Below are 25,034 nucleotides of genomic sequence, written 5' to 3'. Positions count from 1 at the left end.
CTGAAGAAGCTTTGGTTGTTTCTTTCTTGTATGAGTTGGGTTTGAAGAAAGGACCGAGTCGAGCCAGTCGTTTGATCGATCTCCTTCCTCGTTCTTCACTTCTATCGGTGTCTAGTTTCTGCTGCTTGGTTTGGGAGAGGATGTAATGTTGGTTTGGATATTTATAGAGAGGATGTAACTTTGGATTTTGGTTGAACGGAAGGGAACGGAAACGGCAGAGAAGAAGGGGAAAACGTTGCATTTTTTGCATTTTTCTGTAATTTCTATTTTCCACGGAAAATGATATTTTATCATTTTCTATTTTCTTAGAAAATGCTTTCTCATTTTCCAGAGAATGAAATTGGAAAACACAAAACAAATAATAATTTCTAAAAAATAAAAAAATAAAAATAAAAAATGACCAAACCAAACGCCCCCTTATATTTATATTTGGGACTGTCTAAATAGGTCATCGCGAACGCTTTTCAATTTACCTTGACAGTCAAAAATTTTTATGGAGTCGAATTGATCACTCCAGGATTAGTAGTTACCCAATGCCCATTAAAAAACAAGATCTATAACTAAGATGATAAATGAGTTCGAAACAAGGTAAATATGAATTTTTCACTGGATTTAGATTTGTTATTTGCCTTCATAAATATTTGAAAACTTCAAATTTTTTTTATTTGCATCACATTTATTTATTATTTTTAGGAGAAATCTCGACTCTCAAACCCTAATTTCACGCCATTCACTACCTCACAAGATCTTATGCAGAAGGAGTAGCACTCGCCCTAGCCGCGATGGATGCGTAAAGCTTCACATACTCGTCGGCGTCCGGAACCAGCCCCTTCACTGACTCCTCCGCCAGGAACCGCTCCGCCCACCCCACCAGCTGAGGAAGCTTCTCCGCCTCCAAAAGCTTGACGCTTTTGTCCTTTTCCAGCCCCATGATCCACCCCCAGCAGCTCCCCAGCGCGATGTCCAGGTAGCCGACGGAGTCCCCGCCGAAGAAGCCCTTCCCTTTGCTGCACTCCGCGAAGGCCCCTTCCAGCAGCCCCAGCATCTGTCGGAATTGCCCCGCCAACTCCGTCACCTTCGCCGCCTCCGTCTCATCCCTCAAAGCCCTAATTAAAGCAGGCAACTGGTACAAATCGAAGAAATCGGAGTCAAATGTTCTGTTTTTAATTTGATGGATTTCGAAAACAGGGGCCTTTACCTTGTCGTCGATGTAGGCGGCCCAGAACCGAGCGAGGGCGCGGTCGAAGGGGTCGGCGGGGAGGATGGAGGAGGATCCGCCGCCGTCGGACCACTCCTCGTCGATGTACTGGAGGATGACGGCGGACTCGCAGATAGGTTTTCAGCGGTGGAGCAGCACGGGGATCTTCTTGTACACTGGATTGGACTTCACCAGGATCTCGCTCTTCGGCTCCGCGATCCGCACCTCCACGAGCTCGTACTCGACTCTCTTGAGGCGGAGGGCGATGAGGACTCTGATGACGGAGGGGTTCAGCGTGAGGCCCAAAACCCTCACCTCCTCCGCCGCAGCTCCGGCCATGGGATTGCAAATTGGTGCCGGTGCCGGCGAACGATGGCAGAGTGATCTCGTTGCTGGTTCTGCTCTTCGTAGTTGCGGGAGCCGAACACACTATTTGTTTACTAATTTTAGAATAAGTGTGATGACGTAACTGCTCACGTCACATTGATCCATCATCAAAGAAGAGGCCCAGGAAAAATAAAAAATAATTTTTAAAAAAGTTATAGGAGTCGAGTACAATTATTTTTAAAAAATTTAAAAATAATGTTTAAAAAAAGTTACAGTCGTATTCAAATATATTTATTTATTTATCAAAATAATTATGATTTATTTATTTAAAATCTTAACGAGTTCAAGTCTGACTCAAATTTGTTCATGAACATTAATTTGTTCAAGCTTTTAACAAAGAACAACTATCAGCGTTTTTATTTTTAAATTTTATAATTTATTTATTTATCATATTTCTTTATTTGAAAAGAATATTAAAAAAATCTATAAAATTATTCAAAAATATTTTTCATATATATTATTTTAATAATAGATTTTAAATACTATTTATTTATAAAATATTCAAAAATATTATTTATAAATATTAGTCAAGCTCATTAATGTTTAACTTTATTTATTTTATATATATAGTGAAATATTATCTTACATATTCATTCTAATATTAATTTTCAAAAAAATTATTTATTATTTAAAATTTAGAGTTTAGAGTTATAATTTAGAATTTAGAATTTAATATTTATATTAAAATAAAAAAAAATTTAAGTGTGAATGTACAAGATAATAAAATTCTATATATATATATGAAAATGTTATCATGCACTTCTTACCTTGCACGTACTTGAATGAACATAAATGAGTTTTATCAAATTGAATGATAAATTTATTCACTAATATCTCGATCATTTACAATGGAAGAAGAATTATGATGACTTGACTCAAATTTATTCACAAATATCTCGTTCATTTTGATCAAGTCAATTCGAACTTGATCAAAAATCGATTGCACTAACACACATATAAAAAAAATAAGATCTATAACTTTCTCCAAGGCAATGATGTAGCAGTTAAGACCTTTCGATGGATCTTAAGAATTTCATATTTGAAACTCAACTGCGGCACACTACCAGCATCATTCCCTCTAATAAATAGCAGGTTAGAGAAAGCGGTCTGTCTAAATAGGCCACCGCGAACGCTTTTCGATTTACCTTGGCAGTCAGAAACTTTTATGGAGTCGAATTGATCACTCCAAGATTAATCGTTACCCAATGCCGATTAAAAACAAGATCTATAACTAAGATGATAAATGAGTTCGAAAACAAGGTAGATATGAATTTTTCACTGGATTTAGATTTGTTATTTATCTTCATAGATATTTGAAAACTTCAATTTTTTTTAAAATTTGCATCACATTTATTTATTATTTTTAGGAGAACTCTCGACTCTCAAACCCTAATTTCACGCCATTCACTACCTCACAAGATCTTATGCAGAAGGAGTAGCACTCACCCAAGCCGCGATGGATGCGTAAAGCTTCACATACTCGTCGGCGTCCGGAACCAGCCCCTTCACTGACTCCTCCGCCAGGAACCGCTCCGCCCAGCCCACCAGCTGAGGAAGCTTCTCCGCCTCCAAAAGCTTGAAGCTTTTGCCCTTTTCCAGCCCCTTGATCCACCCCCAGCAGCTCCCCAGCGCGATGTCCAGGTAGCCGACGGAGTCCCCGCCGAAGAAGCCCTTCCCTTTGCCGCACTCCGCGAAGGCCTCTTCCAGCAGCCCCAGCACCTGTCGGATTTGCTCGGCCAACTCCGTCACCTTCGCCGCCTCCATCTCCTTCCATGAAGCCCTAATTAAAGCAGTCAACTGGTACAAATCGAAGAAATCGGAGTCAAATGTTTGGTTTTTATTCGATGGATTTCGAAAATAGGGGGCTTTACCTTGTCGTCGATGTAGGCGGCCCAGAATCGAGCGATGGCGCGGTCGAAGGGGTCGGCGGGGAGGATGGAGGAGGATCCGCCGCCGTCGGACCACTCCTCGTCGATGTACTGGACGATGACGGCGGACTCGCAGATAGGTTTTCCGCGGTGGAGCAGCACGGGGACCTTCTTGTACACCGGATTGTACTTCACCAGGATCTCGCTCTTCGGCTCCACGAACCGCACCTCCACGAGCTCGTACTCGACTCTCTTGAGGCGGAGGGCGATGAGGACTCTGACGACGAAGGGGCTCAGCGTGACGCCCAAAACCCTCACGTCCTCCGCCGCAGCTCCGGCCATGGGAGTGCAAATTGGTGCCGGCGCCGGCGAACGATGGCAGAGTAATCTCGTTGCTGGTTCTGCTATTCGTAGGTGCGGGGGACGAACAGAAATAGTTTGATGACGTAAGCGCTTACGTCATATTGCTCCATAATGAAAGAAGGCGCGCAGGGAAAATAAAAAATAATTTTAAAAAAAGTTATAGGATTATCGGGGTGGGTGGCGACGAGTCGTGGGCCCCTGCGGAGGTTTGACTGAGGACACTGTTTATTTGAAAAGAATATTAAAAATTCTATAAAGTTATTCAAAAATATTTTTCATATATATTATTTTAATAGTTTGATTTTAAATACTATTTATTTATAAATTATTCAAAAATATTATTCAACTTTATTTATTATATATATATATATAATAAAATATTATTTTATATTTCCATCTAAGAATATCTAGTATTAATTTTTTAAAAATTTTCTTATTTATCATTTAAAATTTAAAATTTAAAATTTAAAATCATTAAAAAATAAAAATTTAAAAAAATAAGTGCTCACATAGTACTCATAGATAATTATATACAAGATAATAAAATTTTCTTTTTTTTTCTTTTTTAGTAAAAAGGATAGAATCTGCTATCTCAGCGTTCTTACATAATTGATTTCACGATGCGGTTTTACACGATTGACTTCATGATCATCTATAAAGAGATAAATCGAGAAGAAAAATGATATGCTACATGAAAAATATAGCATAAAACTTAGCCTAACACATTCAACTGCATGGATGTGGGTCCCACTGTATGGATGTGGGACCCATTGCATATAGTATGTCATGTTAAATTTCCTGCTATATTTTTTATGTAGTGTATCAGGGTATTATCTCAGTTTTGTTGATATTCAACTTTTGCTTATTTTAGTAAGTCTGTTCTAAACCAATTCAACTATATCTTGAAGATAATAATAATTTATCATTTATAGCCCTATTGTAACCAATTCAATTATATCTTGAGGATAATAATAATTTGTCATTTATAGCCGCAGTTGATATTTGGATGAACGTAAATGAATTTTATCAAATTAAATGTTGAATTAATCACGAACATCTCGTTCATTTACAATTTTACTTTTTATTGTTGTTCTTCTTCTTGCTATTCGATGCAAGGAGAATTGCTACTGTCACTGGATAAGAGGAGGAAGAAGAATTCGATCTATTTAAACAAAATGGAAGAAGAATTATGATGAACTCGACCCAAATGAGTTCATTGATTGCTATAAATGTTCCACACAGTTGCCATTGAATTGTGTTTGGAATTGGATATATAGGTTCAAGGAGTGATCCTTTATTTTGAGAAAGTCACTACTTATTCCAAGAGTGTAGAGATGACAACGAGTTTGCTTGCAAATTCACATGTTTCATCTACGAAGAACTTCGAGGAAGAGGCCTCCGTCGATCAGCAAAGTTGTCGTGGTTTTGCAGCGCGCAACCTCCCCCTCGCGGCTGAGCTTGAACTCGAAGAATCGCAGCAGAACTGCCGCGAATATCTTCATTTGTCTGTAGGCAAACTCCTTCCCCAAGCAAAGCCTTGGCCCAGCCTGAAATTAGCAAACAAGATAATCAGCCTCAAATTTCTAGATTTTTTCGAACCGCAAAGCTTGATTCTCAGATTGTTTTTTACTTGGAATGCTGTGAATTTGTATGGGCTTTCCGGCTGGAAGATGCCGTCGTCGTTCAGCCACCTCTCGGGGCGAAAAGCTTCCGCATCGGCACCCCACAAGTACTCCATCCTCCCCATTGGATATGGCTGATAGAACACAACATCACCTTTCCTTATAGTGTAGCCTCCAGGTAGAGTGTCATCCGAGAAACAAACCTTACTATCCTGCAATTGCAAATCATTCGTAAAAATTAACTTCATTTGTCAGAATCGATGGAATCAATATATCTCCACAATAGTATGATATTGTCCACTTTCAACTTAAGCTTTCATGATCTTTCATCTTATAAATTCATTATCTTCTTTATGTATTTTCAATGTGAAACTTTGATTGTAATTTCAACATCATTTTGATACTTTTATAATAAAGGAGAGATTTAGCGTAACAATAAACTTGCTATCGTGTGATCTTATGATCTTTTATAATGTAAGATAAGACTATGTATAATAGATTCAATTTGTTACCATGGGGCCAGGAGGAAACAGCCTGAGCGTTTCGGTGAGCGTGGCATGAAGATATTGCATTTTGTTAAGCAAATCCTCGCTTATAGTCTCCACGAACACATCGAAAGGCGCCGCAGGATCTGCGGCTTCAGTCACTTCCAGGACTTCTTTGCGAATCTTCTCTTGAACATGAGTGTTCTTGCAAATCAAGTAGAAGAACCATGCCAGTGTGCCTGCTGTGCTATCTTTCCCAGCCAGCACAAAGTTGAGTATTATGTCCCTCAAGTACTCAAGGCTGATGCTTTGTGGATCCTTTTTTCGCTCATCGAGAAATCTCGATAGAATGTCTTCGTTCTGTTCTTCGATTCAGATCGAATAAGAAACATTAGTCTTCCCGGAAAAGGAGGAGATTGATGGTACAAAAGTAGTTACTTACTGGTTCATTTCCTGTTTCTGAAGCCTGCTCGATCCTGATACTGATCAATCTGTACACATACTCATTGACAAGCTTGATTTTGTCTCTGAGTTTTGCTTCAGATCCAATGTTCAGGTACCTCATGATCTTCCACAGCGGGTTTATGTATCGCAGAATGAGCAGCTCGTTGGCGGCATCGAACGACTTTGCGAACTCATTCGCCCCCTGAGTCTGGCCGGAGTCGTCCAAGCAATTCAACTCCACTCCAAACCCGATTCGGAATATGGAATCCATTGTCGACTTCATCAGTAGGTGCTGTCGGTTGCAAAATTCAGACTTTGTAGATGAACTCACAAACCAAAATGGCTTCATACACTTACCTGAACATCGAACTTTTCGTTGCTTTCGGCGTAGGATGAAACAACATGAGCAAGCTTAGATGCATTTTTTCTGAAGATTGCTGAACTAAAATCTCTCAGGGCCTTTGTGGAGAACCCATAACTGGCAAGCTTCCTCTGGTGCCGCCACTTATCGCCGTCGACTACGAAAATTCCATCGCCAAACATGTCTTTTAGGTTCTCATAGTTCATCCACCCCTGAAAGCAAAACAAGTACTAGATTATTACCTCAATACTAGAGTTGTAAATGAATCAAACGTTCATAACAAATTTGATATTTGATTTAGTAAGAATTTATTTATTCAGTCGGACAGTCATATATTACATAACAATTTCACTTCTATGCGTAGCAATTTCACTTCTCTGCTATATAATTTCACTCCTCTGCTATGTAATTTAACTCTTCTGCATAAGTCTCCGGGGCAATGGTGCAACGGTAAGACATCCGGGTTGTGACCCAGGGACCCACGGTTCGATCCCCAGTTACGGCGTATTTGCAGGAATTTTCCTTCAAATGAGAAATGCAATCAAAGGATGTTGAGCATTTGGATTGACCGCCGTATGCGCTTCCCGATTTACCCTGGTGGTCGGTGGAAAACTTCCGTGGGACCGGACCGACCACTCCTAGGGATTGAGTCCATGAGACTGACTGAGATTTATCATTTTTTTTTAACTCTTCTGCATAACAATTTCACTCCTACTGTATAATTTATTTCCTTCCATTCACTCTTTCCGAGTCGTTCATGTATCCATTCACCCCTTTGAGTTCACTTCTGAGCTTTCATTCAAAATCTTAAGCTCCAGGGACCGTCAAACTTGAAAGATTGTGAACAATTCATTATAAATGACAAAAAAAATTTATAATATCAATCTTACTAACCAATTAAATAATTTTAAAAATTTCAAAGAACTCAATAACATCTAACTAATCAAACTCAAATTTGTAGAAAAGAAATCAAACTAAACTTGAGCAACTATTTTAATGACTTAAATCATTTTAATCTTAATTTTATTCGATTTCAATTATCTTATTAAACAAATTTAAGTCCAACCATAAACTATTACTAGTACCTTGCCATAATTCTGGAAGTTGGTCTTGAGGAAGTACTCCACGACGATAGGATCAGAGGTGTAGATGTACTGGCAGAAGGGACTCAAGAACCTGAAGGTCTTGTGCTTGCGCGAGAGCTCCGTGTGGTAGTCGTAAATCCTTGGGAAGTTTACAATCTGATGCAGAATTGTCCCAACTGCAGGGGCATACTGCTTCTTCTTCTGGTTGTCGTTGTCGCTGCTGCTGCTTGATCGAAAGAGAAGGGCAAAGGCACACACGGCTGAGAAGAGAAGGCCTAATGTTGCAGTGACAGTGAACAAGTCCATGCTTGCTCCAGGTGAAGAAGAAGCTGGTTTTTTTAATCACTTGGGAAGAAGAAGAAGAAGGGGAGGAAGGATAGAAATAATGAATTGGATGTCTCTTTCTGGACAATTCTTCGTTGCTGTAGATATCTTGCAGAACTTCTGTGATTGTTGTTGGAAAAGGGGAGATGAATCCGAGGGCTTGGTCTGACTTTCCGAGCCTGCATTATTGTCATCGGTTGACGTTGACTAACGTCTTGTTTATCTAGAAGCGCCAATGAGTGTTCCCGGAGCAATGATGCAACGGTAAGACATTCAGATTGTGATCTAGGAATCCACGGTTTGATTCCAACTACGGCGTATTTGTAAGAATTTTTTTTCAAATGGGAAACGCAATCAAAGGATGCTGGGCATCTAGATTGGTATGCGCTTCCCGATTTACTCTGGTGGTCGGTGGGAAACTTCTATGGGACCGAGCCGACCACCCCAAGGATTGAGTTCATGATATTGACTGGGATTTATCATTTTTTTAGAAACGCCGACGAGTGAAAATATTTATTTATTATAAAAAAAATAGACGGATACGATCTTCTCCTAGTTTCCCTATCGAATGCTCGATTAATTATGAATGTAGATGATGTTGAATAAATCTAAAGTATAATTTATGCCTACTTACAAAATTATTTTAAAAATATTCATCATATTTGAAATGCGAACTTAGATTTTTTTTATTACTCCTCCTCTATGTATTTTGCCATTGCATTCCATTGGGGAGCTCCTTTTTCTTTTACTTACTTCCCTTTACTCTTCACTTTAATATAAGTGTCATAAATAATGTGACTCCCTCTACAATAAAGATTAAAAGTAAGTGAAGGTCAGAGTTCAGATTGATCTGGCAAGGCAAGTCAATATAAATTCAGGAGAAATGATTCCAACTAAGTGAGATAGCTGTCACCTTTGGTTCAGGCTATATTTTGGGCTCTAACATGGGCTCAGTCGTATACCTCGCTTGGGTCTCCAAAGCAATCTCGTCCGACTCTAAAGTCTCGTCTCAACCATCTTGGTCCTGAGTCTCGTCTCGGCCGTCTCAATTTCGAGTCTCGTCTCGACCATCACATCTCGACTACTACCCTCCGTCAACTACCAAAATTCCCCAAGTGTGTGATGCCTGCAAAGGGATCAGATCGATTATGAAATTGTTAGGCTCGGTCTCCTGGATATCCTCGTACCTATGCATAAAGCCAAAATGTATGAATAATCAGTGACTGCTACATCGCAATACAATTATGAAACTAGCAGACTTAGTCCCCCAAACGCCTCATTGTCGGGACTTCAAGTCGACAATCGTCAGAGTCGGTCTTCGAGCCCCGATCAATGATCTCTCTCAAATCGATGTAGAGAGACATTCTCCGTTAGTATATAAACCCTTTGTAAGATATAAACAACTCTTGGTTTGATAATTTTCAACAACTACCTACACTCATTTTCATCTTCTTCCATTGATACTAAATTGGGTATCAGAGTGACCTGTCAAGACTCTCTAACTCAGTCTAACCTCCTGTTGAAGTGTATTTCAGGTCTTTATCATCTTCTCCTTTGAGCTCCGCTAAAAGGTCATGCATGTCGAATCATTCGTTGACTGATGGTTTGACCATCCGCGATCTCTAATTGAAACACTCTTCAATTCAAATCTAAGTGTTTGGAGTAAACAAAGCATAAGTCTTTTTCAACTGGGACCCACACGACATGACTCGTAAGGAAATAGATCGTGCCGAGCATGACTCGGGCCGAACTCAATCGGCCTGTTCGACAACTCAAGTCGCAAAATGAAGTTCAGTCTTCTAATTGATGCCACTTTGTAGTTGGAATCTTCATCGGATATTTTTTCAGTGGTTGTGGACGATGGAGTCATGAATACTTGTGGCATCAGAAATTTTGAAAATTGGAGGAGTTGTTTGGAGATGTTTGTATGTTTGTGATAGATGGCCATAAGGGTCCCCATATCCGACATCATGATTTGGTTCGAGTTGAGTCGAGTAGTGCAACCGAGTTCACTAAAGCTTTACCCAAATGTTCAACTTTCTCTTCATGTGGCTCTCAATCAATCCTAAGTTTTCTTTGCGGTTCTCTTCGGAGGATCATGCTACTAACCTTCAATTTGAAGAAGCCTTGCAACGTCCGACAACGGAATCCTAGTTCGTAGAAGTCTCAAGATTCCTCATCAACATGTAATATTAGATAAAAAAGATAATTCGATGTACGAAATATTTATCAATATGGGATATTAAGAAAAGATTAAATCATATTAGATTTATTACATACAGTCTTATAAGAAACTATTTTTTAATTTGAAATCATGCCCTCAAAATTATGTGTTAATAATTTTAAAAAATAGATAAAAAATTAAAATTATGTGGTAATAATTTTAATCAGTGATATAAAAATAAAAAAAATCATTGAATTTTACCACCTTGAAAGCCACGGCAACATGATTGAGTAGTTGGTACGTCATTATTCGATTTACATCACACAATTGGGTCATTTTGGAATCCTCCAAAAATAATTTAAAAAAATTATTATTTTTAATCTTTTATAATCCATTTATGTGTTCGGGATTTAAGATTTAATGATGTAATTGCAAGCTTAATATATACATAATTTTATTTAGGATTAAAATTATTATAATAATAATAAAATAAAATTTGATTAAAAATAATTTTTAATTAAAATAAATTTATCACATAATTTTTGACAATAATGATATTTTAGGAATGAAAAATAAAATGAAGCAGGCTTTTCATATATATTTTAATATCCTTATTAAGAAAATAATGAATCGACTTTAGTTTTTACCCTTGTCCGTGGGGCTCGCTGGGGACCACTTCTGCACCAATAGTAGACAATGATGGTAGTAGGTCCTCGTCGAACGAGACAGCCGGCTAGTGCATCGGCTGGATCCCGTTACGACCAGCTAGCCTGTAACTCGTATCGCTCGTAGCGTCCGTTATTTTGGGCAAAATGGCGGCTTCAGATGGTGGCAGACGTTATATCGCCTTCCCCTGCGTATTATAGCCACTCCTCACATAACGCCTCTCTCCGATCTCGAGCAGAAGCCGGCGATCGATGGGTCTCGCGACGGCGAACGGAGATTCCCAGGCGTCCGGCCTCAGGTTCCTCATCTACGGCCGTACCGGCTGGATCGGCGGCCTTCTCGGCCGGCTCTGCGCTGACCGCGGCATCGCCTTCGCCTACGGCGCCGGCCGCCTAGAGAACCGCTCGCAGCTGGAGGCCGACATCGCCGCCGCCGCCCCTACCCACGTCTTCAACGCCGCCGGGGTAACCGGACGCCCGAACGTCGACTGGTGCGAGACCCACCGCGCGGAGACCATCCGCGCCAACGTCGTCGGCACCCTCACCCTCGCCGACGTCTGCCGCGAGCGCGGCCTCATCCTCATCAACTACGCCACCGGATGCATCTTCGAGTACGACGAGAAGCACCCTCTCGGCTCCGGCGTCGGGTTCCTGGAGGAGGACACGCCCAACTTCGTCGGCTCCTTCTACTCCAAGACCAAGGCCATGGTACGCCTTCATCTTACTTGCTGTTCTAGATCTGAGTGCCTTCTAAGCGATCGATTCAATTTCCGATTCATTTTGCCATTGTTTTGGGGGATTTTGAATGGTCACATCAGTATTTGATATAGCTCAACACTTTTGTCGGATTTGCTTGTTCGGTTGTTCCAAGTTCTTTTTCCCCCTTTTCTCGATCTGTGTCCCTTGATCCATCCAAATGTTCAAACACTTTTGTCAATTTGTTTGTGATTTCTCTTCTTTGTGCTTTCGATTGAGGTCCTGTTCATGTTCGACAGGTGGAAGAGCTGCTGAAGAACTACGAGAACGTTTGCACGCTCCGCGTTCGAATGCCCATCTCATCAGACCTAACGAACCCTCGCAACTTCATCACGAAGATCACCCGCTACGATAAGGTCGTCGACATACCCAACTCGATGACCATCTTGGACGAGCTCTTGCCGATATCGATCGAAATGGCGAAGAGGAACCTCACTGGCATATGGAACTTCACCAATCCGGGAGTCGTCAGCCACAACGAGATCCTGGAGATGTATCGAGACTACATCGATCCGGAATTCAGCTGGAGAAACTTCACCCTCGCCGAGCAGGCCAAGGTGATCGTCGCCCCGCGAAGCAACAATGAGCTAGATGCGACCAAATTGAAGAAGGAGTTCCCCGAGCTTCTCCCGATCAAGGAGTCGTTGATCAAAAATGTCTTCCAACCAAATAGGAAGACGCCCATCAGGCCCTGAGTCCATCTCCATTCTCTTCTTCTTCCCTTCTTTGTCGATCTAGCATTCTTCTGAAAATAAGTGTGTGATGGAGGCTTAATTATGGTTCATAAAAGGAAGATGGAAACTGTAACTCGTGTATTTATAAGAATTTTCTAAACTTTTTAAACGGTGGGAAATTTTCATGGGACCGTCACCTCCAGAGATAGTCAATGAGACTAATTGAAATTTATTATATTTTATAAAATGAAGATGGAAACTCTAACCCTAAACTTTTTATACAATGGGCATTTCTAATTTTAGTTAATGATGGTTCACAAAGCATGATTTTAATCCTTTATTAGTTGTTCCTTTTGAATGTTTTATCATAATAAAAAATATCGTGGAATTGAGTGCACTTTTTTTTGTTTGTTTGTTTGAGGTATGTAATATTATATTGGGCATTATTCATGAGCATTACCATGAGCACTAAAAAATATGTATTTTTTATTTTTTAAAATTAAATATTAAATTCTAAATCTTAACAATTTTTTTTTTTTTTACACTTAGGGCTCACGATGGTGCTCACGGATGGTATCCTACATATTAAAACTCTATCTCTTGAGATATATATCTATACCTTCGTGTGCAATTGACTGAGTGCGTGTCGGGTGTATCCTGAGCCAGATCGCGCGCTTAAGCTCAGCCGTCCATCACTTTCGAACGCTCCCGTACACTACATAGACGCGCACAAAACGCGCCGGCCGATTCCGGCCGAAATTCGACCGGATTCCGGCCAAATCGCGGCCGAATCGCGCAGAATATCAAAATCGTGTATATATATATACACACGTACATAAGATTTTTTTTTATTTTAACTCATAGTTAAATTATTTAAGATTTTATCTTTAAAATTTAAATTTGATCGGAATTAATATAAAATATTAAATAAAAAAATTTAAATGATCACACAGTGCAAGTGCAAGGAGTGCAGAATAACATTTCCTTATAGATATATATAATTGGATTTCATTTTGGGCCGCTAAGTAATCAACGGCCGGCCCAAGTTTACTAGCCCTATATAATGCCTTTCTTTATCTTGGCCCGATTCCTTCACAAGCACTCCGCCTCGCGAAAAGGTGCCGTGCTTCTCGCTAGGGTTTCCAGCGCTTCTTCGTCCTAATCGTTCCTACTTCGATTAGGGTTCCCTTTACTTTGTTCGATCTTCAGACTGATGCTCTTGTAGCCCTTTTTTGATTTATTCTTGCTTACAAATCTTCTTCGCCTGCAGGTTTGCTTTGGATCTAGCTTGGGACGATGAGGCCTGTGTTCTGTGGAAATCTCGACAATGATACTAGCCATTCGGACCTTGACCGGCTCTTCTCTAAGTATGGAAGGGTAGATCGCATCGACATGAAGTTCGGTATGTTACTCTCCTTTACTTTTGTTTTCGTTTTCATTTGCTGGAGTGGCTTTCTTCTGGCCTTTTGGGGAACCATAATGACAATTTACGATGCTAATGTTTCCACGAGGACTTTTTTTTATTCAATTTTATGCCCGTATTTCTTTGATGTTCTCGTTCCTGATGTACTACTAACTTGTAAAATTCAGTGACAAACTAGTTGAGTTATATTTGTGGGCTGATGAAGGAGATTTGTGTTCTTGGACCACCATTTTTTGAACCTCCCAAACCTAGCATTAGGGGAGCCTTGTGTATTTGTCACACCATTAATCGAATTTAAATATGTAAGAGCATGCAAATACTGCTTTCGCCTAAATATTGTTATACAATATCTTGGTAAAACTTGTGGCAATAAGATGAACAATTAATTCACACAAATAAAGTCACATAGTCACATTAGGTTGGCGTTAATACTATTGATGACTTAATAATTTCAGCATGTTGCTATAGATTAACTGGAACAGGGTTGTGTGATTAAAGATTCAGCTTAACAACTACCAATATACCATAGCATTTTTTTGCATATTAATTAATCTCCTTGATTCTTTAGTCTTCTTTTTTTCTTTTGGTATAAAACTATCTCCAAGATAATCAGCTTTAAGATGTTTCATAAGTTAAAACAAGAAATTCACAAACTTTATTGATTGGGAGCATGATTTGTTCGATATTCATGTGTTCAACTACGATGAGAGTGAATTCTCTTGTACAGATCAAGAACTATAATAGATTGGTGAAGAATGCCTATTTTTAAAAGTTTGCTTTTACGCAGGAACTACTAAGGAAGCAGAGCTTTTTCTAGGCTCTCCAAGTTACATTCAAAAACCATCCATGTCAAAGGAAATCTTTCTCTCAGAACTCAGAACATCAACTCCATCAATATGCAACTGACTTTCTTCATATACATCAAACAAACTCATGATAAGAATTGCATTGCCCAAAGTTCTTGCCCAAGCTTGATAGTTGAGGATCTGTACCATCTTGCCATGCCATCAGATTAAATCATCATTCCATGTCTACAGAATGTATCACCATGTCATGCCCTCAGATATTGTCATTTCATGCCAGCTGAACACTTGCTCTAATCACAGGGAAGCATGTTCAGCGATGACTTATCACAATTTCAGTTGTACGACTTTTATGTTTTGTTTGACATAGTAGAACTTTTTCACATTCATTATGTTCATAAGTCCTACATAAAATTTGCAGGTGTAATGTTATATTTCAATTTTCTGTGAGATACTAGCATGAAGAAAAATTGGAAGTATACAGTTGTTGGATTCTTCCTCATTAAATTTTATGATTTGTTGTGGCAGGGTATGCATTTATTTATTTTGATGATGAACGGGATGCTGAAGATGCCATATACAGACTTGATGGTATACCTTTTGGTTATAGTAGACGCAAGCTGTCAGTTGAGTGGTCAAGGGTAATATAACTTCTTATTTTATTACCATAGTAGGTTTTTTGGGTTCTAGTGGTAAACATTATCTAACATAATCTGATCATGAATGTTTGGTGTTCAATAAGATACTAGGTTTTATATCGACATTTGCTGGATAATGAAAATATGGGAGAAAAATGCAACTGCAATATTTTTTATTCTGAGTTCCCAATAGACAAATAAATGAATTAAGATTCACTAATTTAATATGCAATATTTGTTCAACTGGTATTGGCTCAGTTATCCATACTACTTCACCAAACATCTACTTTTGCTTAAAATATTTCACCAACATTCAGCTTTGGTATGATAATACTTGAATTAACTGCCATTCATGAATCAATCTGTAGTGAGATGTTCCCTCTAAAATGCTTCTGATATAGTTCTACTATTAGTAGAAATTTTATCTTAATTAATATAATTCCTTTTTTATAAGAGAATATAACTTAAAATACCAAAGAATAACATTAACAACCCATAAGACTATATGCTGATAATATCATTAGATATATTCCTGCTAAAATGTTTTGTCTTACTGTTGTACTATTAATGAAAAATTTATCTTAATTACAAAACACTTTTTATAGTGAAGAGATTATTGTACTTAGATACCAACGGATTACCATCAACAACCTCTTCAGAATATATGTACCTAAGTTGTGCAGACTGTTCTTGCTGCAATGCAGAGGACTGTTGTGGAAGTCAATACTTTTGTCACCTTGCTGTCGTCCTTTGCATCTCTCCCTGTTATAAGGGTCCTTTGCATCTCTCCCTGTTAAAAGGAGCTTGAGCAAATGCAAAATATTGTAGGGGGTTGACTTCCAAAAAGAACGCTCTTATCTTTCTGGTCACTAGTCCTGCCTTAGTAAATAAGACAAGTACTTTATGCTAATTCCTATTATCAGGTTTTTGGATCCATCTTTGTCCAAAGCTTTGGATTAATCATCAAGATGCAACAGTAGGACCCAAATCGGAGTAGTGAATATTGATACAGAATGTGCATATTTCTAGATATTCTAGTTCATAACATTACTCCATATTTTCTGCTTAACAACGCAGTTCGCTTGTCTAATTTTTCAGCAGGGAGAACGCGGGCGGGAACGCGATGGTTCTAGACCCGCGACAAATACAAAGCCTACTAGAACCCTGTTTGTCATCAATTTTGATCCAATTCGTACTAGAGATAGAGATCTTGAAAGACATTTCGAACCTTATGGGACAATTACTAATATTCGAATTAGAAGGAACTTTGCATTTATTCAGTTCAAGACCCAGGAAGAAGCAACCAAAGCCCTTGACAACACCAACATGAGGTTAGTTGTTTCTGCCTTCACGGCCTTGGAAAATTTCTATTTTTCCACATGTTTATGCAATTCAGTTTACATTTTTTTTAATTGCAGTAACAGTTTGTATACTAAAAAACCGCCTATGCGTTAATTTTTGCTGACCGTCTCTCGCTACATTTTCCTACTGGTTAATGCAGCAAGATATTGGACAGGATGGTGACAGTGGAGTACGCATTCAGGGACGACGACGCTGGAGATTATGATCCGCGTGATAGCCCAAGAAGAGGTGGTGGTGGTGGTGGTGGTGGTTATGGTAGGCATGAAGCTAGATCCTATGGACGCTCAGACAGTCCTGTATACCGAAGGGGCCGGCCGAGCCCTGACTACAGTCGAGCTAGGAGTCCTGTATACGACCGGTATGACGGTCCCTCGTATGGCAGGAGCAGGAGTCCCGAATATGGTCGTAGTCGGAGATGAGGACCGCAAAACTTCCCGGAATCAGCTGCTTATCCACAAGCCCCATTTGTGATTCTTTTTCTGCTAGTTTTGCTTCCATCATGTTCTATTGCTGACCGCTGGAACTGATCTGCATCTTCTGGTTTGGAGCCATATTCTCCTCTTTGTCGGTAAACGACACGAGACATTTTACAAGGTTGCAATTGAACAAATTCAGGATGAATCCTATGGCATTTCTATTTTCTCGAGCAGTAGTAGCAGCAGTTGTTGCTAGACATGAACATGATGTTGTACCAAGATGACTCTTATCTCTATTCCTCTTCTAGCAGTTGTTTCCTTACCTTAGTTCAAGTTTACTTGCTGGAAATATTTCGGTGAACCAGATGACATATTAGTCTTTTTTTCCCCGAAGCCTATTGGATCTATCCGAATAAGTCTTTAGTTTGGGTCGTGATTAATTTATGGTGTTTTCAAATCGTTAAAATGCCTGAATTTGAAAAGCCTCGGAGTTGAATTTGTTCTTAGATTGAATTCAAGCGTAGTATTAGGTGAGGATATTTCATTTTGTTTTTTTTAAATACATTTTTTTGCGAAGCTAGGAGTTTGCTAGATGGAATATTTTTTAAACAAAAGCATAAAATTAAAAGATAAATAAAATTAATATTTTAAATCAATACTTTTTAATCTATTCGAATTCATTCAAAATGAATATTGTAAATTATTTATTTATTTATTCTTTCTTTGATCTCATATTTGTTTTTTAAAAGATGGAATTCGTAATTTCAGTCATTTTACACGATAAATCATCTGTGATCACTCTTATTGAGAAAATAAATCTCGAAAAAATTATAATTGATCACGACAGAAGAATATATTATTTCAATTTCGTCAAAATTTGAACTTTTATTTTCTTCTACAATACTTTATTATACTCTATTCAACTATGTCTCAGTACCTATCCCATACCTGAAAAAAGAACCGGTTAGATATTTCATCCATTGCTAAGTGAATATATGAGGTATAAAACAGGAAATGTCTTCTTTGAAATCTGAAGCTACAATTGTGGGTTGGAGACCCTCGTAGATGATGTGGAGTTCAACAATAAAAACAGCAAATCATAGCCCGGAGGAACAATGACATAGTGATCATTCAATCTTATCGTGGAGGCTCACGACCAAGTCGTGTGCATCGTCCAAAAGCTTCCAGATATCAAGTTGCCCTGCCATGCTGTTGCACTCTCTGTAAATCTCATCCATACTGTTGTACTTCTCTATGATCAGCTTCCTCTTCTGCAAGACTGACGCTGCGATGGCATAGAGCAACAAGTCATCCGTGGGCGGTGCTCGTAGCCTGATTCTTCCCCATGCGGATTTCCCGATCCCGGCTCGTATGGCTGCCTGATCTGCCCACATAACCTCCCACAAGCAGAGGGTCTGTTCCAAGGTTAGCTCTCTGCGGAAGACAACCACAACCATTCTGTACACAAAGAAGCAATCCTCAGCTTGAAGCTTCTCCAGGTGCCTATAGAGATCAGAATCCTTCGACTTAATGATCTTAGAGACGATGTTTAGCTGTCTCCTGATGCCTACCTCGTCGAGTCGGAAGTTATGCCTAGCTTTCTGCATAAATCCAAAGAAGCACCAAAAGGCTTCAGGATCATCCTCTATGACAGTGAGTATGGGAGACAGAAGGTCACTCATTCCTTGGCAATAGCCAATTTCAGGATCATAGAGTGCATAGGCTTCTAGTATCGCGACCAGACGTGCAGCATGGTGAATCCTGCATGGCTCCAAGTGCTCGTAGTCTTTCAAGCCGACACAGGTAGCAAACTCGACAGCATTGTCTCTTGAGACTTCAGCTTGGGACGGATTATAATTTCTCCACTCGTCGTTGGCTCGAATAGCATCCAGTCGCATGATGCGTTGCCATGTTGTGAAATTCTCAGTTCTTTGAGGAGATTTGGGGATCTCTCCTATGGAGGAAGCAATCTTGGTGAGTCTTGTAGCAGGGGAGGATATTCTAATGCTGCCAGCTTCTTCCTCAATGGAGGATTCACTGAATGAAGATTCTGTATCATCGGCAATACTATTTTCGTCGTCTTCCACAATAACACGGTCAGGTGTACCTGATTCCTTGTGCACTATGTGATCTAAAGTGCCACTGAATGGGCTTTCTTGTTCATTGCCATTTTCATCGCCATGATTTAACAATTGCCAACATCGGCGTCTCAGTTTTTCATATATCTTCCTGTAATACCAACATAACACTAAAATCTAGTAGGAAGAGTAAACCAACTTGTCTCATTGACAATAATTGTATCGTTCGTTAACTGCAACAAGAGGAGCAAAATGATGGCAAATATTTGCTTAACAGACTGGAACATGTACCTCTTTTGTGCTTGAATGACAATTCTTTCAGCCCTTGAACTCCTCAGGTCATAGCTACACATCAAAGGAGCACAGATCAATAAAATGATTATGTAGCAGAGATCTACGAAAAGATTGTTTTGCTAGTACCTGTCCATGAGATTTCCTCGTGTTCAAAATATAATCACAGAATCATGAAAAAGAACTCATATGAAACATAATTTCCCACACAATTTTCAACTTAATTGCAACAGAGTCATTTAGACAGTCAATTTTTGGTCCTTGTCACTTGAACTGGGTAATATATATCTTTATCACTAATACAATAGGCCAATGTTGTACTAATATCACACTCCGATAGTGACAATAACTTAGCATTAGTTAGGGACTATAAATGAGTTATTTCATATGAGCCCACAAGCAATGTGAGATATATATTCTATCTTCATATAGACTTTTTCCCTTCATTTTAATTAAATTTGTTTCATTAAGCATAACAATGATACATTTTTCTCCTTATAGGACAAAACAAAGGGATTTAAGGAAAACCCAAGTGAGAAAGAACAAGCATATTTGATGGCAATTTGTATTGTGGGTCAACAAAAAATGATCCCTTAAAGTGCAAGATAAAGTCTATCAAGAAGGTTCATAAAATTTATTGATTGAATTCATGATTAAAAGATAATTTGTCCAATGACCATCATAATAATGCTGGCGATGATGTATGCTTCCTAATTTTATTCCATCATTGTGCCCCAATCAATATCATCTAGTCTAGCTAATAATGTCTGAGCAATTTAATTGTTGTAGTTATATTCCCGTGGTCTCTTTTTGGCCACTTTGCATGCCTTGATGTTTATCTTGTTCCAACTTCTCTAACCATAGGCCTTAAACATCAGTCTATCCCATCATGAAGTGACTCAGCTGTATCACAATCGGCTTTGACATATCCTAATTTTGTTTGGGAAATCAGACATTTGTCACAAACCAACAAAAAAGAATTTTCTAGTGTGGTCTAGAATCAAGAGTAAGGCATAGAAATCAACGTATAGATGATTCTCTATATTGGGATAACAGATTCCTTTAGACATCTCAAATTTAATGTTTTGACTAATTGATCTTTATTTTAATAAGCATACATGATTTGTCCATACAAGATATAGGAAAAAAATAATAAAATTTATAAATTTGTAGTGTATGTTACAAGGAAGGAAACAAACAAGCAGCATATGTTAGAAGGTAATAAAATAGGTAGTGACCATGAAAATGAAGGCCTTTTCCTGTGAAAAGAGTACCAACTCCTTGGAAAAATGAAAAGGGATTTTGAAGGAAAAAGACAGATGTGTAGCATATAATTAGTATGTAAAAGTAAAATAATTAGCAAGATATTGAGATATAGTATGCAATCAACAATATCTACTGTACTAGTATTTATTGGTCATAAATATTGTATCAACAAAATTTAGAGAACTATACTTATCATACACAGCATATTAGCATTATTTATTACATAATACATCACAACCAAAATATAATGGAGAAAAATGATTTTTAGATAGGAAAATTTTACGATATAATCCCTAGACAATTATATGGTAGATTTAGAAAAGAAAAGAATATTTTGTAATTAGATTGATATGATAAAGGACATATGATAACATAGTTACTAGTGTTAGGACTTGGGACCACATGCAATCCAAGAAATGATACAACTATAGAGTCCTTGATGTTGAGAGGATGTTTCATAAGATCCAGACGTACGTCTTTCGCTTTGCGTGTGTCTAATATGTACCTTCTCATGTGATATATAAAAACTATTTACCTTCCTCAAAAAAAAAAAAATGATACAACTATAGAATTACATTGAAGGGTGGGTCAACACTAGCACCTATATCTTTTAACATAATAAGAAGCTTGTATTGTGGAGAAGAGAATCTTTAGAAACTGAAAATTATAAGTAGGATTATAATTGATTATATAAATGTAGTTTCGGCAATGACAAAAGTTAGAGAATAATTAAGATAGATGAACAAAAATGCCCATTTTAGTAGAAGCCACACATCTGTTAAATCTATTTATGAAAGTCACATTAATTATTTTATAGTTTTTTATTATTCACCATTTTGTTTCCTACAAGCATATCATGTTAATGCTTGCAACCATTGCATCTGTTAATTTTAATCATTTCATGGGAGGTGTTTCTATATTGCAAATTACCTACCTAATCTTGTAACTGTAGACTAGCTTCTTTATTGGCATTGATGGTTGACCTATAATAATGTGAAAATCCTTTACTATTTTGCATCACATCTGGGCAATGATGTGACTGATTGCTTTCTCCTTGCCCACCCTTTTGATGTGTTCAGGTGGTAAAAGCATATTGTGTTAGAATGAAGACCTAGATTTTTAATGAATACAGTTAAGATACATGCTCATAAAGTTCTAACATTTTTCTACAAAGAATGTGAGAATTTAATGCAACCCTCAACCTTTTTCATTCAAGCTTAACTTCAGAATTGGTGATTTTGCTGCCCTTTTATACAAACCAGATAAACCAATGGTGAACCATTTTACAACAAAACAATATAATCACAAAAAAACAACAGACACGCATTACTAAAATTATCAAATTATGAATGTGCTAATAAAGTAAGGATTTAAGCTTGTGGTTGAATAGGTTTTAATCCATCCCATAAATACTACACATGCTTATAAGAAAGCAATGGTTTAAAAGATGGTCTATCCTACTGCAACTAGAAGCTAAGTTCCACTTCCTATAGAAATTGACCAAAGGTTTTTTCCTATTTTTTCATCTCATGTTGCAGAAGAGGAATGTAAAGAATTCAGTGATAGTCTTTCTATCATGTAACTTTGTTTCTAAGGACAAACAATTTTGTATAGCTTTCAGATATCCACTATATGCTTTTATATTGGTTAACACTTACAATCTTATTTGCATCTTGTTATCTATCATGAGGTAGATATAAATAAAATATATGAAGTCCTTGAGGGCAATTTAAATTATCATATTTTCTAATATAAAAAGCTAACTATTTATGGTGAGGGCATATTTTGGATTTTGCACCTATCTGCATAACATATTCCTAAGTGATGCAAATACTTTGAACTTTAGATGCAAACTAAGAATTAAATTATGAATTAGATAATTAACGCAAAGGCCTTACAAACGAGAAGTCAAAGAAAACAACGCGGACAAATTAAGGGGGGAAAAGACAATACAGATTATATTTTGCAGCATATTTTTAAGTTAAACAAGCTATCAAACTGTTCAGAAAATATGGTTTAGAGTCTCACACTCCAAGAAGGAAAGGCCAGACTTCAGGCCTGATGCTTGGGTCAATTCCCTGAATCACAATTAAAAGTAATTGCTTCAAATGTATTCATATTTTTTTTATCAAAATAGATCATATAACTAATATAAGCATCAGAAAGTGACATTGAACTAGAGAAGACTCTTACTGCAGTCCGAGCTTTCTTTAAGAACTTAATTCCACCATCACGAAGCTTTCCATCAAAGGTGAAGAAATTGTTCCATTGGTGCCTAGTAAGGGGATGTTTCCTTTTTCTCTGAGACCATGGTGACCTAAGGCGGCCTCTGAAATACTACGTTGATGTTATGAAAGAACTAAATGATGAAGAGTGTAAACATGGTAAAACTTAAAACAAATGATACTCTTATTCCCTTGTTACAAATGAATTTACAAAAACAGCCAAGAATGTTTTCATATATACAATTTTTGCCAAGTAATTATCAGATTGCCCTAGTACCTATGGGCCTTCTTTTTGTTAACATAATTGACAAGGCAAGCAAATGCATTCCAAGTTTATCTCCCATAGATAACTAATCATATATTTACTCAGTAAATCCAAATGTCATGTTAATTTCAGCAAGTAACACAGTCTATGGCGAAACAAGCAACCACAATGTGATACAGCTACCAGCTCAACAATGTGGTATTCCTGATAGAAATAGTAGAATATTTAATTTGATTGACCTGCTCTTTCTGATAAAGTTCAGGAAGGACTGGTTATAAAAAAAAATCTCCTTGTACAAGGTAACAATTTTTCTCATGATAGGAGAATAGGAACCTACTGTTCTTCTAAACTTTCATATAATAGTACAATCTAGTTATTTTGTGACGATAGAGTTACTTTCCTACTATTCTTAAGAATAATAGCATCCATCAATCAGTGAGAGAGAAATGTACCCTAAATCCGGTGTGTCTAACTGTGTATAAAGAGAAGGTAACAATCTACTCAATCTCGTTAGCAAACACTAAAGGAAGAACATGACAGAGGAAAGATAATGAAGGAACAAAAGACATTTAGCTACTGTCTCCTGGTTATCTTTAAGTGAATTGGGAGAGTGAAGTTCTATACTGAATCCAATCGATGCTCCAGAGAAAAACAATAAGGCACTGAAAAGGCAATCAGGAACTGGTGAGGAGGCAACAATGTGGAGCGATCTCAAATGAATCCAGGACGACCTAGGCGACGACGAAGATGGTGAATACGGAGGACGCTCATCTACGGCATCCCTCCTCTCTATCTCTCTCTCTCTCAAATAATCGATTTCTTTCTAACCTGCTACTTGTCGGGAAGATAAGGAACGAAAAAGCAAGCGCCTATTCGGTTTTTTTTTTCTTTCTCTTACCTCCGCGTCGAGATGACGAGTGTGGCGGCCAGGGCGAGTCCGGCCATGGCCGTCAAGCCGAAGACCACTACGTCCTCATGCCACCTCCCGGCTTCCCCGTCTACGCCGGACCAGATCCACCCGCCGACCTTCGCACTGCCGATGAAGCTCCTGATCCCACGCCCCACCCAATTCGAAACCCACATCGATCGATCGATCGATCGACCGCCCGCCCCGCCGCCTCTCGATTTTCCAAGCTCGAAAACTCCCAACTGCTCCGCCTCTCGATTTCGCTTCGAAATCAAGAGCAGGCCGCGAAGGCGGTGCGATGATGGCAGCGCCGTGGCATCGAGAGCAGAGATTCTAGACTCCAAAGCAAAGCAAAGCATTCGGAAACTTCTATTGCAACCCCAAAACTTATTCTATTTTCAAACTTGTCCAAATATTTACAACTTTCAAATGCCCCCTTCTATTATTATCTTTTCAATTCTCATCATTTTTACAAAAAGGGCGCATTTAAATTTAATAATGATTAAATAAGGCACCGTTTTATAAAAGGGCGAATCTCATTTCCAAAACAGCTCTCAGTAGCTATTTAAACGTCTTTTAAAAATTAAAGAAATATATATATATTTTTTAATGACCTTTCATTTGTCAAAATTCATATATATTTTCATTTTGATTATTAAATAATCATGACGATATTTAGGTAAATGATCCGGTCTGAGATCAAAGAGGAGGGAACCATCAATGAGAAGATTGGTGATAAGTTGGATGCTTTCAAGGAAATGCGCCAACTTTGAAGATTCTTTATAAAACTTAAAGAGAGTTAGAACAGACGCCAAGACAAACCTTGTGCAGCCATGAAAAATTTAGAAATCGAGAGTCAGGGTCCGAGTAGCGGAGATTCCCGGATCGAGAGTCGTGGGCCGAGTGGTGGAGGTTTTTGAAGTCGAGAGTCCAAGGCCGAGTGGTAGAGGTTTCTAGAGAGAAT

At 38.3% G+C, this 25,034-nt stretch overlaps 4 protein-coding genes and 1 pseudogene across 11 annotated transcripts; 2 read left to right on the top strand and 3 right to left on the bottom strand.

Annotated features, from left to right (window-relative positions):
• Nucleotides 1-603: 603 nt before the first annotated feature.
• Nucleotides 604-3,873, bottom strand: LOC141822916 (uncharacterized; annotated as a pseudogene).
• Nucleotides 3,874-5,014: 1,141 nt separating this feature from the next.
• LOC141824152 (cytochrome P450 704C1-like) lies at nt 5,015-8,250 on the bottom strand. The gene is made up of 6 exons (XM_074711394.1): nt 7,814-8,250; nt 6,725-6,940; nt 6,366-6,659; nt 5,951-6,283; nt 5,447-5,650; nt 5,015-5,363 (listed from the first exon to the last, which is right to left on the bottom strand). The coding sequence occupies exons 1-6, from the start codon at nt 8,117-8,119 to the stop codon at nt 5,184-5,186; spliced, it is 1,533 nt and encodes a 510-aa protein (XP_074567495.1). The 5' UTR covers nt 8,120-8,250; the 3' UTR covers nt 5,015-5,183.
• Nucleotides 8,251-11,205: 2,955 nt separating this feature from the next.
• Nucleotides 11,206-12,528, top strand: LOC141824153 (bifunctional dTDP-4-dehydrorhamnose 3,5-epimerase/dTDP-4-dehydrorhamnose reductase-like). The gene is made up of 2 exons (XM_074711395.1): nt 11,206-11,674; nt 11,962-12,528. Exons 1-2 carry the CDS (start codon nt 11,219-11,221, stop codon nt 12,415-12,417), a joined length of 912 nt encoding a protein of 303 aa, XP_074567496.1. The 5' UTR covers nt 11,206-11,218; the 3' UTR covers nt 12,418-12,528.
• A 972-nt stretch (nt 12,529-13,500) lies between these two features.
• Nucleotides 13,501-17,071, top strand: LOC141824898 (serine/arginine-rich splicing factor RS31-like). Of its 8 annotated transcripts, none has more exons than XM_074712237.1 (5): nt 13,501-13,514; nt 13,667-13,798; nt 15,151-15,263; nt 16,359-16,591; nt 16,762-17,071. In XM_074712237.1, exons 2-5 carry the CDS (start codon nt 13,693-13,695, stop codon nt 17,039-17,041), a joined length of 732 nt encoding a protein of 243 aa, XP_074568338.1. In that variant the 5' UTR covers nt 13,501-13,514; nt 13,667-13,692; the 3' UTR covers nt 17,042-17,071. The 8 variants fall into 8 exon arrangements, with proteins under 8 accessions (XP_074568338.1, XP_074568342.1, XP_074568343.1 ...); XM_074712241.1 differs by having other exon boundaries at nt 13,502-13,592; nt 16,362-16,591; XM_074712242.1 differs by having other exon boundaries at nt 13,502-13,592; nt 16,777-17,071.
• Nucleotides 17,072-17,987: 916 nt separating this feature from the next.
• Nucleotides 17,988-24,415, bottom strand: LOC141823930 (rab GTPase-activating protein 22-like). Its single transcript, XM_074711135.1, has 5 exons — nt 24,062-24,415; nt 22,867-23,002; nt 22,702-22,751; nt 19,408-19,461; nt 17,988-19,267 (listed from the first exon to the last, which is right to left on the bottom strand). Exons 1-5 carry the CDS (start codon nt 24,244-24,246, stop codon nt 18,166-18,168), a joined length of 1,527 nt encoding a protein of 508 aa, XP_074567236.1. The 5' UTR covers nt 24,247-24,415; the 3' UTR covers nt 17,988-18,165.
• Between the last annotated feature and the right edge of the window lie 619 nt (nt 24,416-25,034).

Source organism: Curcuma longa, chromosome 3 (assembly GCF_044706935.1).
Source record: "Curcuma longa cultivar G26 ecotype Majalengka, Jawa Barat chromosome 3, ITB_CL_G26_1.1, whole genome shotgun sequence".
NCBI lineage: Eukaryota > Viridiplantae > Streptophyta > Magnoliopsida > Zingiberales > Zingiberaceae > Curcuma > Curcuma longa.
This window is presented reverse-complemented; position numbering and strand designations above follow the sequence as displayed.